The 14489-nt window shown below is 52.2% G+C and overlaps 1 protein-coding gene across 1 annotated transcript in view; it reads left to right on the top strand.

The window, feature by feature from the left end:
- The first annotated feature begins 11914 nt into the window (after positions 1–11914).
- LOC123772009 (uncharacterized) overlaps positions 11915–14489 on the top strand; it is a 3796-nt gene continuing 1221 nt past the window's right edge. Inside the window, exons 1-2 of the mRNA XM_069337496.1 lie at positions 11915–13156; positions 13290–14489. The exon at positions 13290–14489 is cut by the window's right edge and continues 881 nt beyond it. Of these exons, the coding sequence (XP_069193597.1) occupies positions 11915–13156; positions 13290–14489 (2442 nt within the window). The remainder of the gene's footprint in view (positions 13157–13289) is intronic.

Here is a 14489-nt window from a genome sequence, read left to right as displayed (position 1 = left end):
AGAGATGACGGCATACATAGACGGGAGAGATGACGGCATACATAGACGGGAGAGATGACGGCATACATAGACGTGAGAGATGACGGCATACATAGACGGGAGAGATGACGGCATACATAGACGGGAGAGATGACGGCATACATAGACGGGAGAGATGACGGCATACATAGACGGGAGAGATGACGGCATACATAGACGGGAGAGATGACGGCATACATAGACGTGAGAGATGACGGCATACATAGACGGGAGAGATGGACGGCATACATAGACGTGAGAGATGACGGCATACATAGACGGGAGAGATGACGGCATACATAGACGGGAGAGATGACGGCATACATAGACGGGAGAGATGACGGCATACATAGACGGGAGAGATGACGGCATACATAGACGGGAGAGATGACGGCATACATAGACGGGAGAGATGACGGCATACATAGACGTGAGAGATGACGGCATACATAGACGGGAGAGATGGACGGCATACATAGACGTGAGAGATGACGGCATACATAGACGGGAGAGATGACGGCATACATAGACGGGAGAGATGACGGCATACATAGACGGGAGAGATGACGGCATACATAGACGGGAGAGATGACGGCATACATAGACGGGAGAGATGACGGCATACATAGACGGGAGAGATGACGGCATACATAGACGGGAGAGATGACGGCATACATAGACGGGAGAGATGACGGCATACATAGACGGGAGAGATGACGGCATACATAGACACAATAAAACACGTGAACTATTGGGACGGTCTCAACGCTCTCAAAATATACTCCCTAGAAAGGAAAGTATCAATAATATACACCTGGGAGATACTGGAGGGCCAGGTCCCTAATCTACACAGTAAAATAACAACGTACTGGAGTGAACGATATGGAAGAAAATGCAGAACAGAACCAGTGAAGAGCAGAGGTGCCATAGGCACACTCAGATAACACTGTATAAACATCAGAAACCGATAGCTTTCAATCTTCAACTATCAAATATAAGAAATATTACTGGAACACGATTATGGGCAGAGTTTCTTTCACCCTTTGCCCCTGTTACCTAGCAGTAAAATAGGTACCTGGGTGTTAGTCAGCTGTCACTGGCTGCTTCCTGGGGGTGGAGGCCTGGTCGAGGACCGGGCCGCGGGGACACTAAAAAAAAAAGCCCCGAAATCATCTCAAGATAACCTCAAGATAACCTCAACGAAGGTTTTCAAAGGAGATCACTGGACGAGCTGCAATGTGGGTTTGGGAGGTGGGAAGAAGGGAGGATGCTGCCCACTCTCTCCCACGCAGAAAGCACCCGGCTCCCACGCAGAATGCACCCGGCTCCCACGCAGAAAGCACCCGGCTCCCACGCAGAAAGCACCCGGCTCCCACGCAGAAAGCACCCGGCTCCCACGCCGAAAGCACCCGGCTCCCACGCAGAAAGCACCCGGCTCCCACGCAGTGCCACAGAGTACAAACACGCTATGCCATAGTGCCAAGCGAAGAACAAGATTTATAGTGTATAGTGAACAAGATTTAAAAACAGATTTATAGCGTCTTAATATACGCAGTGTCATACAGTGCCAAGTGAGGACCAGAGTAGTCCTCTGCGGTGCCATAGAGAGCAGAGTGACAAACTATGGGGTCCTTTGGCACTATTAGGAACTATTAGGCACTCCAAGGAGTGCCGGACCAGCCGGGCTGTGGTGGGTATGTGGGCCTGCGGGCCGCTCCAAGCAACAGCCTGGTGGACCAAACTCTCACAAGTCAAGCCTGGCCTCGGGCCGGGCTTGAGGAGTAGAAGAACTCCCAGACCCCCATCAACCAGGTATCAACAAGGTATCAACCAGGTATCAACCAGGTATCAACCAGGTATGGCAGTCTGTGATTTTCTGGCTCCACGAAGGAGTTCCATTGTGAACTCTCTCGGGCGTTTTGGGTGGGAGGGGGTAGGGGGAGACGGTGGGGAAATGAATGAAGACGGTGGGGAAATGAATGAAGACGGTGGGGAAATGAATGAAGACGTTAGGGAAATTAATGAAGACGGTGGGGAAATTATTGAAGACGGTGGGAAAATAAACGAAGACGGTGGGGAAATAAACGAAGACGGTGGGGAAATAAACGAAGACGGTGGGGAAATAAACGAAGACGGTGGGGAAATAAACGAAGACGGTGGGGAAATAAACGAAGACGGTGGGGAAATAAACGAAGACGGTGGGGAAATAAACGAAGACGGTGGGGAAATAAACGAAGACGGTGGGGAAATAAACGAAGACATTAGGGGGAAACAACTCAACTATTTCCCTAACTACAAACTTAACCCGTCGAGTCCAATCCACAGAAAACGTAAAAAAAATGAGGGTACACTTATCTTCAACAATACGTCGCAATTGTAACGGATTGACCAACTGCGTTACAAACACGACGAATGAGGTGGGAGGACAGGTTGGCGAGATGACTCAGATAGGAGTAGGATGCTTAACGAGCCGCAGCATCCAAGACGATCCCTGGAGGCAACTTGATTACGTCACAGTGACGTCACACACCCAGAATAAAATAAACAAAATGTATCTTTTTTATCATCGCTAGGCTTGTTTACAGGATAGCGATGACGTCGAGCGACTGTTTTTCTGGCCCTTTTTGGACCCCCTGTAGGCGTTCTTGTTATGGATAGCGGATATGTAGTCATGTACATACAATAATGTACATATGTATAATATTGTACATATGTAAATTATTGATTTACATATATAAATTTACATTTACGTAAAAAGGTGATTGCTATTTGCTGAGCTAAATTAATTTTTGGGTTCCTGAACCCATGATGTACTTGGGTAATTTTTGTCCACTATCGCTTACAGGATGGGTATGGGGTCCTCTGCCACCCATAGGATGGGTATGGGGTCCTCTGCCACCCACAGGATGGGTATAGGGTCCTCTGCCACCCACAGGATGGGTATGGGGTTCACTGCCACCCACAGGATGGGTATGGGGTCCACTGCCACCCACAGGATGGGTATGGGGTTCACTGCCACCCACAGGATGGGTATGGGGTCCACTGCCATCCACAGGATGGGTATGGGGTTCACTGCCACCCACAGGATGGGTATGGGGTCCACTGCCATCCACAGGATGGGTATGGGGTCCTCTGCCATCCACAGGATGGGTATGGGGTCCACTGCCACCCACAGGATGGGTATGGGGTTCACTGCCACCCACAGGATGGGTATGGGGTCCACCACCACCCACAGGATGGGTATGCCGCCCACTACCACCCACAGGATGGGTATGGGGTCCTCTGCCATCCACAGGATGGGTATGGGGTCCACTGCCACCCACAGGATGGGTATGGGGTCCACTGCCATCCACAGGATGGGTATGGGGTCCACTGCCACCCACAGGATGGGTATGGGGTCCACTGCCACCCACAGGATGGGTATGGGGTCCACTGCCACCCACAGGATGGGTATGGGGTCCACTGCCATCCACAGGATGGGTATGGGGTCCACTGCCACCCACAGGATGGGTATGGGGTCCACTGCCACCCACAGAATGGGTATGGGGTCCACTGCCATCCACAGGATAGGTATGGGGTCCACTGCCACCCACAGGATGGGTATGGGGTCCACTACCATCCACAGGATGGGTATGGGGTCCACTGCCACCCACAGGATGGGTATGGGGTCCACTGCCACCCACAGGATGGGTATGGGGTCCACTGCCACCCACAGGATGGGTATGGGGTCCACTGCCACCCACAGGATGGGTATGGGGTCCACTACCACCCACAGGATGGGTATGGGGTCCACTACCATCCACAGGATGGGTATGCCGCCCACTACCACCCACAGGATGGGTATGCCGCCCACTACCACTCACAGGATGGGTATACCGCCCACTACCACCCACAGGATGGGTATGCCGCCCACTACCACCCACAGGATGGGTATGCCGCCCAATACCACCCTCAGGATGAGTATGCCGCCCACTACCACCCACAGGATGGGTATGGGGTCCACTACCACTCACAGGATGGGTATACCGCCCACTACCACCCACAATCCAGTTCCCACCCGCATGATCTGCCAGGATTGTTTCCACTAGACAACACAATGCCCCAGCCTACCAATAACACCCAATACCCAGGCAGCACCCGTACCCATACCCACCAATACCCAGGCTCCCCATAGCTGCTAGTGTATCTTGGGGCAGCAACAGTAGCAAAGTTACCTGCAAAAGCCCCACAGGAGAGTATACAGAGCATTTTGTAAACAGCATCGTGTGATCTAACATGCAGGGACACGTTGTTGTGTGCGTGTGTGTGTGCGTGTGTGTGCGTGAAGCTGTGCACCCTCTCATGTGCACGGCAGTTGAGGAGAACCGGTGATGAGTAATGATGACTGGCGACGTCATCCGGATGCCGTCCTTAACCGGATATCCCACGCAGTTTGGCCTATCCTGAGAAGGGTTACGGCGCTCTTTTTCTGAGATGTAACCCATCCTACAATCCCGCGTCCCGTTTTCTATCTCCCTCTTGCGTAATGTATTTCGCGTGATGGGGTGTTCATCTTGAGGTTATCTTGAGATGGTGTCGGGGCTTAGCGTCCCCGCGGCCCGGTCCTCGACCAGGAGTCCTTTTTGTTACACACTCCCCCCAGGAAACAGCCAATAGCAGCTGTATTTGAACTCGCAGCTAAAATAGAGTCGCTGCGATAGACTGGCTAGGATAGAGTCGCTGCGATAGACTGGCTAGGATAGAGTCGCTGCGATAGACTGGCTAGGATAGAGTCGCTGCGATAGACTGGCTAGGATAGAGTCGCTGCGATAGACTGGCTAGGATAGAGTCGATAGATCCCATCAAATGAGGTAGATGCTGTTGGTTGTTACTCAACCCGACCTTATCAACTCCACTCTATATTCCTTTCTAGCCTATCTATCATTCCCTTTCTAGCCTATCTATCGCTCCCTTCTAGCCTATCTATCACTCCCTTCTAGCCTATCTATCGCTCCCTTCTAGCCTATCTATCACTCCCTTCTAGTCTATCTATCACTCCCTTCTAGTCTATCTATCACTCCCTTCTAGCCTATCTATCACTCCCTTTCTAGCCTATCTATCATTCCCTTTCTAGCCTATCTATCACTCCCTTTCTAGCCTATCTATCACTCCCTTTCTAGCCTATCTTTCACTCCCTTTCTAGCCTATCTATCACTCCCTTTCTAGCCTATCTATCACTCCCTTCTAGCCTATCTATCACTCCCTTCTAGCCTATCTATCACTCCCTTCTAGTCTATCTATCACTCCCTTTCTAGCCTATCTATCATTCCCTTTCTAGCCTATCTATCACTCCCTTTCTAGCCTATCTATCACTCCCTTTCTAGCCTATCTATCACTCCCTTTCTAGCCTATCTATCATTCCCTTTCTAGCCTATCTATCACTCCCTCGCAGCCTACCTGGTCCTCCTCCTCCACGCCAGACTAGTCGAGGGTGACCCAGGTAATACTCCAAGGTGATCATACGAACTGTTGTGTCATATTCCCCGCCACACTGACAACGCTGTCACCACCCAACCCAATCTCCCCGGCTAACACGTCTCTTTTTGCACGTAGGGGTAGTATGAAAGGAATCTTGGCGGGGTGGTGGGGGGGAGGAGGTGGGGGAATTCTCCCCCAAGCCTCACCGGTTATCTTGAGATGATTTCGGGGCTTTAGTGTCCCCGAGGCCCGGTCCTCGACCAGGCCTCCAGGCCCAGGAAGCAGCCCGTGACAGCTGACTAACACCAAGGTACCTATTTTACTGCTAGGTAACAGGGGCATAGGATGAAAGAAACTCTGCCCATTGTTTCTCGCCGGCACCCGGGATCGAACCCGGGAGCACAGGATCACAAGTCCAGTGTGCTGTCCGCTCGGCCGACCGGCTCCCTTCACCGGGGAAAAAATCTATGGATAGCGGTGATCAGACGGGTGTCTACCTGTCAGGTGTCCGCGGTTATGGGGTGTGACGGTAGACGGGAGGGTGATGTAGAGAAGGACGGGGGTGGACGGGGGTGGACGGGAGAGCCGCCGCGGGCCGCAGCAGCAGAGGTCGCGCCGGAAATGACTTTTAGGTGAGGTGTTTGGTGGGCGCTGATCCCTCATCTCTCACACACCCGCACACACACCCGTACACACACCCGCACACACACACCCGTACACACACCCGCACACACCACTACACACACACACACACCACTACACACACACACACACACACACACACACACACACACACACACACACACACACACACACACACACACACACACACACACACACACGCACACCCGCACACACACACACACACACCACTACACACACAAACACCCTGTCTCCGCCCCTCACCCACACTCCACAAGGAATTCCAACGAGCCGTTGGAGTTCGACACCCACCCGAAGATTGGCGTGGCATCAGGAACCTGTACACCAGTAGATTGACGGTTGAGAGGCGGGACCAAAGAGCTGAAGCTCAACCCCCACAAGGCCAGGAGACGGGGGATGAGGAGCTAGACCTGATCAGCCAACCACCACAAACACATTACTCGCAATACTGAACATTTGTGAACTAAAACACACTTGCGGTGAGTCAAGTGAACAATATCAAAAACATCTACGCAAAATCCACTTACGAAACCTTTACATCTTCCCTCAATCAGACCAGCGTTGTTTACACTTATTAAAACAGTTTACAAGCTTGTGAACCCCACAACCGAAGGTTGTTATTGTTATAAGCAGCCTCGTAGTGTATCGGGGCTCATAAACTGTTTAATAAATGTAAACAAAGCCGCCATGATTGGGGAAAGATGGACAGGTTTCGCAAGCGGGTTGGGTAAATGCTCGATGAATCAGTGTGTTAAACACCGCAGCCTGACGTGGTAGATCCACAGGTAGATCCACAATCTACAAGTCGTGGGTCTACCTGCCGGGGACGTACGACAGGTAGATAAGACATACAGGTAGATAAGACATACAGGTAGATAAGACATACAGGTAGATAAGACATACAGGTAGATAAGACATACAGGTAGATAAGACATACAGGTAGATAAGACATACAGGTAGATAAGACATACAGGTAGATAAGACATACAGGTAGATAAGACATACAGGTAGATAAGACATACAGGTAGATAAGACATACAGGTAGATAAGACATACAGGTAGATAAGACATACAGGTAGATATGGATATAGTGCAGATATTTTGAATTGTAGACATTTTATAATTTGTCAGGGGTTATATATATTTAGGTATACTCGTCTCTCGGCGAGTATACACTGAGTATACTTTAGTCCTTGCCTTGAGGTTATCTTGAGATGATTTCGGGGCTTAGCGTCCCCGCGGCCCGGTCCTCGACCAGGCTTCCAGATTGCTGAAATGGCGAGCAGCCGCGTAAATTTAAGATTGATTTCAAATCGCTCATTTTTTTTTTTTTTAGGTGTAAGATATAATGCTCAAGTGTGTGTCCCTGTCTTTATCCACACACTTTACACTTTACTTCATCTACATCCTTATACAAGTCCAACTACCAGAGATACTTGTAGCTAAGTCTCATTCTCGCTGTGACAAGGTCTGCTCTGTTATTGAAGTCAAGTCTCATTCTCGCTGTGACAAGGTCTGCTGTTATTGAAGTCAAGTCTCATTCTCGCTGTGACAAGGTCTGCTGTTATTGAAGTCAAGTCTCATTCACGCTGTGACAAGGTCTGCTGTTATTGAAGTCAAGTCTCATTCTCGCTGTGACAAGGTCTGCTGTTATTGAAGTCAAGTCTCATTCTCGCTGTGACAAGGTCTGCTGTTATTGAAGTCAAGTCTCATTCACGCTGTGACAAGGTCTGCTCTGTTATTGAAGTCAAGTCTCATTCTCGCTGTGGCAACGTCTGCTGTTATTGAAGTCAAGTCTCATTCACGCTGTGACAAGGTCTGCTGTTATTGAAGTCAAGTCTCATTCTCGCTGTGACAAGGTCTGCTGTTATTGAAGTCAAGTCTCATTCTCGCTGTGACAAGGTCTGCTATTATTGAAGTCAAGTCTTATTCTCGCTGTGACAAGATCTGCTGTTATTGAAGTCAAGTCTCATTCTCGCTGTGACAAGGTCTGCTGTTATTGAAGTCAAGTCTCATTCTCGCTGTGACAAGGTCTGCTGTTATTGAAGTCAAGTCTTATTCTCGCTGTGACAAGGTCTGCTGTTATTGAAGCTAAGTCTCATTCACGCTGTGACAAGGTCTGCTGGTCTGCTGATGTAGTCACGTGTCCCCCATACACACACATATTTTACTTGACACATTTCATTGTGAAGAACAATGGACCTGCTAGTCCCTGTATGCACTGTTCTGCTGTCTTCACATTCATCCACTCACTGTTACCTAGCAGTAAAATAGGTACCTGGGTGTTAGTCAGCTGTCACGGGCTGCTTCCTGGGGGTGGAGGCCTGGTCGAGGACCGGGCCGCGGGGACACTAAAAGCCCCGAAATCATCTCAAGATAACCTCAAGATAAGATCCAAGAGTTCTCGTCTACCGACACTTGTAATAGACGTGTTTGATAGCTCAAGACTGCCTTCAACATTTGTCTTTATTGACTGTTATCTTAGCGAGGGCGTCAACTTTATCGATATCCTGCTTGATACCTGCTTGAAGGGTTGATAACTGCTTGATACCTGCTTGAAGGGTTGATAACTGCTTGATACCTGCTTGAAGGGTTGATACCTGCTTGATACCTGCTTGAAGGGTTGATACCTGCTTGAAGGGTTGATAACTGCTTGATACCTGCTTGAAGGGTTGATAACTGCTTGATACCTGCTTGAAGGGTTGATACCTGCTTGATACCTGCTTGAAGGGTTGATACCTGCTTGAAGGGTTGATAACTGCTTGATACCTGCTTGAAGGGTTGATACCTGCTTGAAGGGTTGATAACTGCTTGATACCTGCTTGAAGGGTTGATAACTGCTTGAAGGGGTTCTGGGAGTTCTTCTACTCCCTAAGTTCCTGCAGTCTAATGTAAGAAGGAATCCACAAAAGGTTGATTAACCCTATTAAACATATATATAACATATATTAGTTATATATAAATATATATATATATATATATATATATATATATATATATATATATATATATATATATGTGTATATGAATGAGAGGGCACCACCGTGACTGACTACAGGCCAGGCGTGTGAGTGGCCAGGACCAGGGAGGCCACAAGTGCCAATACCCAGGTGGGCGCCAGCAAGAGGTCACGGGTGTGAGAGAGTAGCAGGAACAGGGGCGTGGCCTGGACCCACACCGCCACGCCCTTGGGCTCCAAAAGCCGGTTTGTGTCCGGCTGGGGGAGACACCTTGCTCCTTCTGCCGGGGCGAGAGTGACCCCAGGGCGCGCTGGGGGCCGCCTCGACACCCTTGCACCGCTACTCACCCACCACCACCATCACCACCCTCTTAAGACTGGTCGCTACATCGAGTAGCCTCGCTTCCTTCAGGTCGACGTTCTATCCCAGCTCCCTGTCCTCATATCCATTCCATACAGCACTCTGGTATCAAACTGTTATCAAACATCGCTGTCAAACGTTAATTTCCAGCGTCATCGCTAAGTGAGATTCACGAAGCGAGTCTACGAGCTCCGAAACCTGGAGGAGGTCGCTTGCAATCCGAGGTGAGGACGGGACACTTTTTAGCGTTACGTAACCCGTACATAAAGTGGTTCTCTACTACACAACCTTCACTAACAACATTCCTCCTTCGGGGCCAGTCATCCTGTCAATACTCCCTGGTGTGGGAGAGACAGTCTGGTGTGGGAGAGACAGTCTGGTGTGGGAGAGACAGTCTGGTGTGGGAGAGACAGTCTGGTGTGGGAGAGACAGCCTGGTGTGGGAGAGACAGTCTGGTGTGGGAGAGACAGTCTGGTGTGGGAGAGACAGTCTGGTGTGGGAGAGACAGTCTGGTGTGGGAGAGACAGTCTGGCGTGGGAGAGACAGTCTGGTGTGGGAGAGACAGTCTGGTGTGGGAGAGACAGTCTGGTGTGGGAGAGACAGTCTGGTGTGGGAGAGACAGTCTGGTGTGGGAGAGACAGTCTGGTGTGGGAGAGACAGCCTGGTGTGGGAGAGACAGTCTGGTGTGGGAGAGACAGTCTGGTGTGGGAGAGACAGTCTGGTGTGGGAGAGACAGTCTGGTGTCAGAGAGACAGTCTGGTGTGGGAGAGACAGTCTGGTGTGGGAGAGACAGTCTGGTGTGGGAGAGACAGTCTGGTGTGGGAGAGACAGTCTGGTGTGGGAGAGACAGTCTGGTTTGGGAGAGACAGTCTGGCGTGGGAGAGACAGTCTGGTGTGGGAGAGACAGTCTGGTGTGGGAGAGACAGTCTGGTGTGGGAGAGACAGTCTGGTGTGGGAGAGACAGTCTGGTGTGGGAGAGACAGCCTGGTGTGGGAGAGACAGTCTGGTGTGGGAGAGACAGTCTGGTGTGGGAGAGACAGTCTGGTGTGGGAGAGACAGTCTGGTGTGGGAGAGACAGTCTGGTGTGGGAGAGACAGTCTGGTGTGGGAGAGACAGTCTGGTGTGGGAGAGACAGTCTGGTGTGGGAGAGACAGTCTGGTGTGGGAGAGACAGTCTGGCGTGGGAGAGACAGTCTGATGTGGGAGAGACAGTCTGGTGTGGGAGAGACAGTCTGGCGTGGGAGAGACAGTCTGATGTGGGAGAGACAGTCTGGTTTGGGAGAGACAGTCTGGCGTGGGAGAGACAGTCTGGTGTGGGAGAGACAGTCTGGCGTGGGAGCGACAGTCTGGTGTGGGAGAGACAGTCTGGCGTGGGAGAGACAGTCTGGTGTGGGAGAGACAGTCTGGCGTGGGAGAGACAGTCTGGTGTGGGAGAGACAGTCTGGTGTGGGAGAGACAGTCTGGCGTGGGAGAGACAGTCTGATGTGGGAGAGACAGTCTGGTGTGGGAGAGACAGTCTGGCGTGGGAGAGACAGTCTGGTGTGGGAGAGACAGTCTGGCGTGGGAGAGACAGTCTGATGTGGGAGAGACAGTCTGGTGTGGGAGAGACAGTCTGGCGTGGGAGAGACAGTCTGGTGTGGGAGAGACAGTCTGGTGTGGGAGAGACAGTCTGGTGTGGGAGAGACAGTCTGATGTTGGAGAGACAGCCTGATGTGGTAGAGACAGTCTGGTATGGGAGAGACAGTCTGATGTTGGAGAGACAGCATGATGTGGGAGAGACAGTCTGGTGTGGGAAAGACAGTCTGGCGTGGGAGAGACAGTCTGATGTGGGAGAGACAGTCTGATGTTGGAGAGACAGCCTGATGTGGGAGAAACAGTCTGGTGTGGGAAAGACAGTCTGGCGTGGGAGAGACAGTCTGGCGTGGGAGAGACAGTCTGATGTGGGAGAGACAGTCTGGTGTGGGAGACAGTCTGGTGTGGGAGAGACAGTCTGATGTGGGAGAGACAGTCTGGTGTGGGAGACAGTCTGGTGTGGGAGAGACAGTCTGGTGTGGGAGAGACAGTCTGGTGTGGGAGAGACAGTCTGATGTGGGAGAGACAGTCTGATGTTACCTTACCGAGGATTACCTTATTCCGAGGATCAACGTCGCTGCGGCCCAGTCTTTGACCAGGCCTCCTGGTTGCTGGGCTGGTCAACCAGGCTGTTGGATGTGGCTGCTCGCAACCTGACGTATGAGTCACAGCCTGGTTGATCAGGTATCCTTTGGAGGTGTTTGTCAAGTTCTCTCTTGAACACGGTGAGAGGTCGGCCAGTTATGTCCCTTATGTGTAGTGGAAGCGTGTTGAACAGTCTCGGGCCTCTGATGTTGATAGAGTTCTCTCTCAGAGTACCTGTTGCACCTCTGCTCTTCAACGGGGGTATTCTGCACATCCTGCCATGCCTCCTGGTCTCATGTGATGTTATTTCTGACACCTACAAGAGACCCCCAAGCCACCTACAAGACACCCCCAAGGCACCTACAAGACCCCCAAGCCACCTACAAGACCCCCAAGCCACCTACAGGAGACCCCCAAGCCATCTACAAGAGACCCGAAAAGCCACCCAGAAGAGACCCCCAAGCCACCTACAAGACCCCCAAGGCACCTACAACACCCCCAAGCCACCTACAACACCCCCAAGCCATCTACAAGACCCCAAGCCAATTACAAGACCCCCAAGGCACCTACAAGACCCCCAAGCCACCTACAAGACCCCCAAGCCCCCTACAAGACCCCCAAGCCACCTACAAGAGACCCCAAGCCATCTACAAGACCCCTCAAGCCATCTACAAGACCCCCAAGGCACCTACAAGACCCCCAAGCCACCTACAAGAGTCCCCCAAGCCATCTACAAGAGACCCCCAAGCCACCTACAAGGCCCCCAAGCCACCTACAAGACCCTCAAGCCACCTACAAGACCCCCAAGCCATCTACAAGACCCCCAAGCCACCTACAGGACCCCCAAGCCATCTACAAGACCCGTCAAGCCACCTACAAGACCCCCCAAGCCACCTACAAGACCCCCTAGCCACCTACAAGACCCCCCAAGCCACCTACAAGACCCCCAAGCCACCTACAAGACCCCCAAACCATATACAAGACCCCCCAAGCCACCTACAAGACCCCCAAGCCACCTACAATACCCTCCAAGCCACCTACAAGACCCCCACACCATCTACAAGACCCCCAAGCCACCTACAAGACCATAAGCCACCTACAAGACCCTCCAAGCCACCTACAAGAGACCTACAAGACCCCCAAACCATCAACAAGGCCCCCCAAGCCACCTACAAGACCCCCAAGCCACCTACAAGAGACCTCCAAGCCACCTACAAGACCCCCAAGCCATCTACAAGACCCCCAAGCCACCTACAAGACCCCCAAGCCACCTACAAGACCCAAAGCCACCTACAAGACCCCCAAGCCACCTACAAGACTCCCAAGCCACCTACAAGACCCCCAAGCCACCTACAAGACCCCGAAGCCATCTACAAGAGACCCCCAAGCCACCTACAAGATCCCCCAAGCCACCTACAAGACCCCCAAGCCACCTACAAGACCCCCAAACAACCTACAAGTGACCCCAAGCCACCTACAAGACCCCCAAGCCATCTACAAGACCCCCAAGCCACCTACAAGACCCCCAAGCCACCTACAAGAGCCCCAAGCTACCTACAAGACCCCCAAACCACCTACAAGACCCCCCAAGCCACCTACAAGACCCCCAAGCCACCTACAAGACCCCCAAGCCACCTACAAGATACCCCTAAGCCACCTACAAGATACCCCCAAGCCCCCTACAAGACCCCCCAAGCCACCTACAAGATACCCCCAAGACCCCCAAGCCACCAACAAGAGACCCCCCAAGCCACCTACAAGAGACCCCCAAGCCAGCTTCAAGACCCCCCATGCCACCAACAAGAGACCCCCCAAGCCACCTACAAGAGACCCCCAAGCCACCTACAAGACCCCCCATGCCACCAACAAGAGACCCCCAAGCCACCTACAAGACCCCCATGCCACCAAAAAGAGACCCTCCAAGCCACCTACGAGAGACCCCCAAGCCACCTACAAGACCCCCAAGCCACCTACAAGACCCCCCAAGCCACCAACAAGAAACCCCCAAGCCACCTACAAGACCCCCAAGCCACCTACAAGACCCCCAAGCCACCTACAAGAGACCCCCCAAGCCACCTACAAGACCCCCAAGCCACCTACAAGACCCCCAAGCCACCTACAAGACCCCCAAGTCACCTACAAGACTCCCAAGTCACCTACAAGACCCCGCAGGCCACCTACAAGACCCCCTAAGCCCCCTACAAGACCCCAAGCCACCTACAAGACCCCCAAGCCACCTACAAGACACCCCAAGTCACCTACAAGACCCCCAAGCCACCTACAAGACCTCCAAGCCACCTACAAGACAACCCCAAGCCACCTACAAAAGACCCCAAGCCACCTACAAGACACCCCCAAGCCACGTACAAGAGACACCCAAGCCACATACAAGACCCCCCAAGCCACCTACAAGAGACCCCCAAGCCACGTACAAGAGACACCCAAGCCACGTACAAGACCCCCAAGCCACGTACAAGAGACACCCAAGCCACGTACAAGACCCCCCAAGCCACCTACAAGAGACCCCCAAGCCACGTACAAGAGACACCCAAGCCACCTACAAGACCCCCAAGCCACCTACAAGAGACCCTCAAGCCACCTACAAGAGACCCCCAAGCCACCTACAAGAGACACCCAAGCCACGTACAAGACCCCCCAAGCCACCTACAAGAGACCCCCAAGCCACGTACAAGAGACACCCAAGCCACCTCCAAGACCCCCAAGCCACCTACAAGAGACCCTCAAGGCACCTACAAGAGACCCCCAAGCCACCTACAAGAGACCCCCAAGCCACCTTCAAGAGACCCTCAAGCCACCTACAAGAGACCCCCAAGACACCTACAAGACCCCCAAGTCACCTACAAGAGACCCCCAA

This window comes from Procambarus clarkii, chromosome 38 (assembly GCF_040958095.1).
Source record: "Procambarus clarkii isolate CNS0578487 chromosome 38, FALCON_Pclarkii_2.0, whole genome shotgun sequence".
In the NCBI taxonomy this organism is placed as follows: Eukaryota; Metazoa; Arthropoda; class Malacostraca; order Decapoda; family Cambaridae; genus Procambarus; species Procambarus clarkii.
This window is presented reverse-complemented; position numbering and strand designations above follow the sequence as displayed.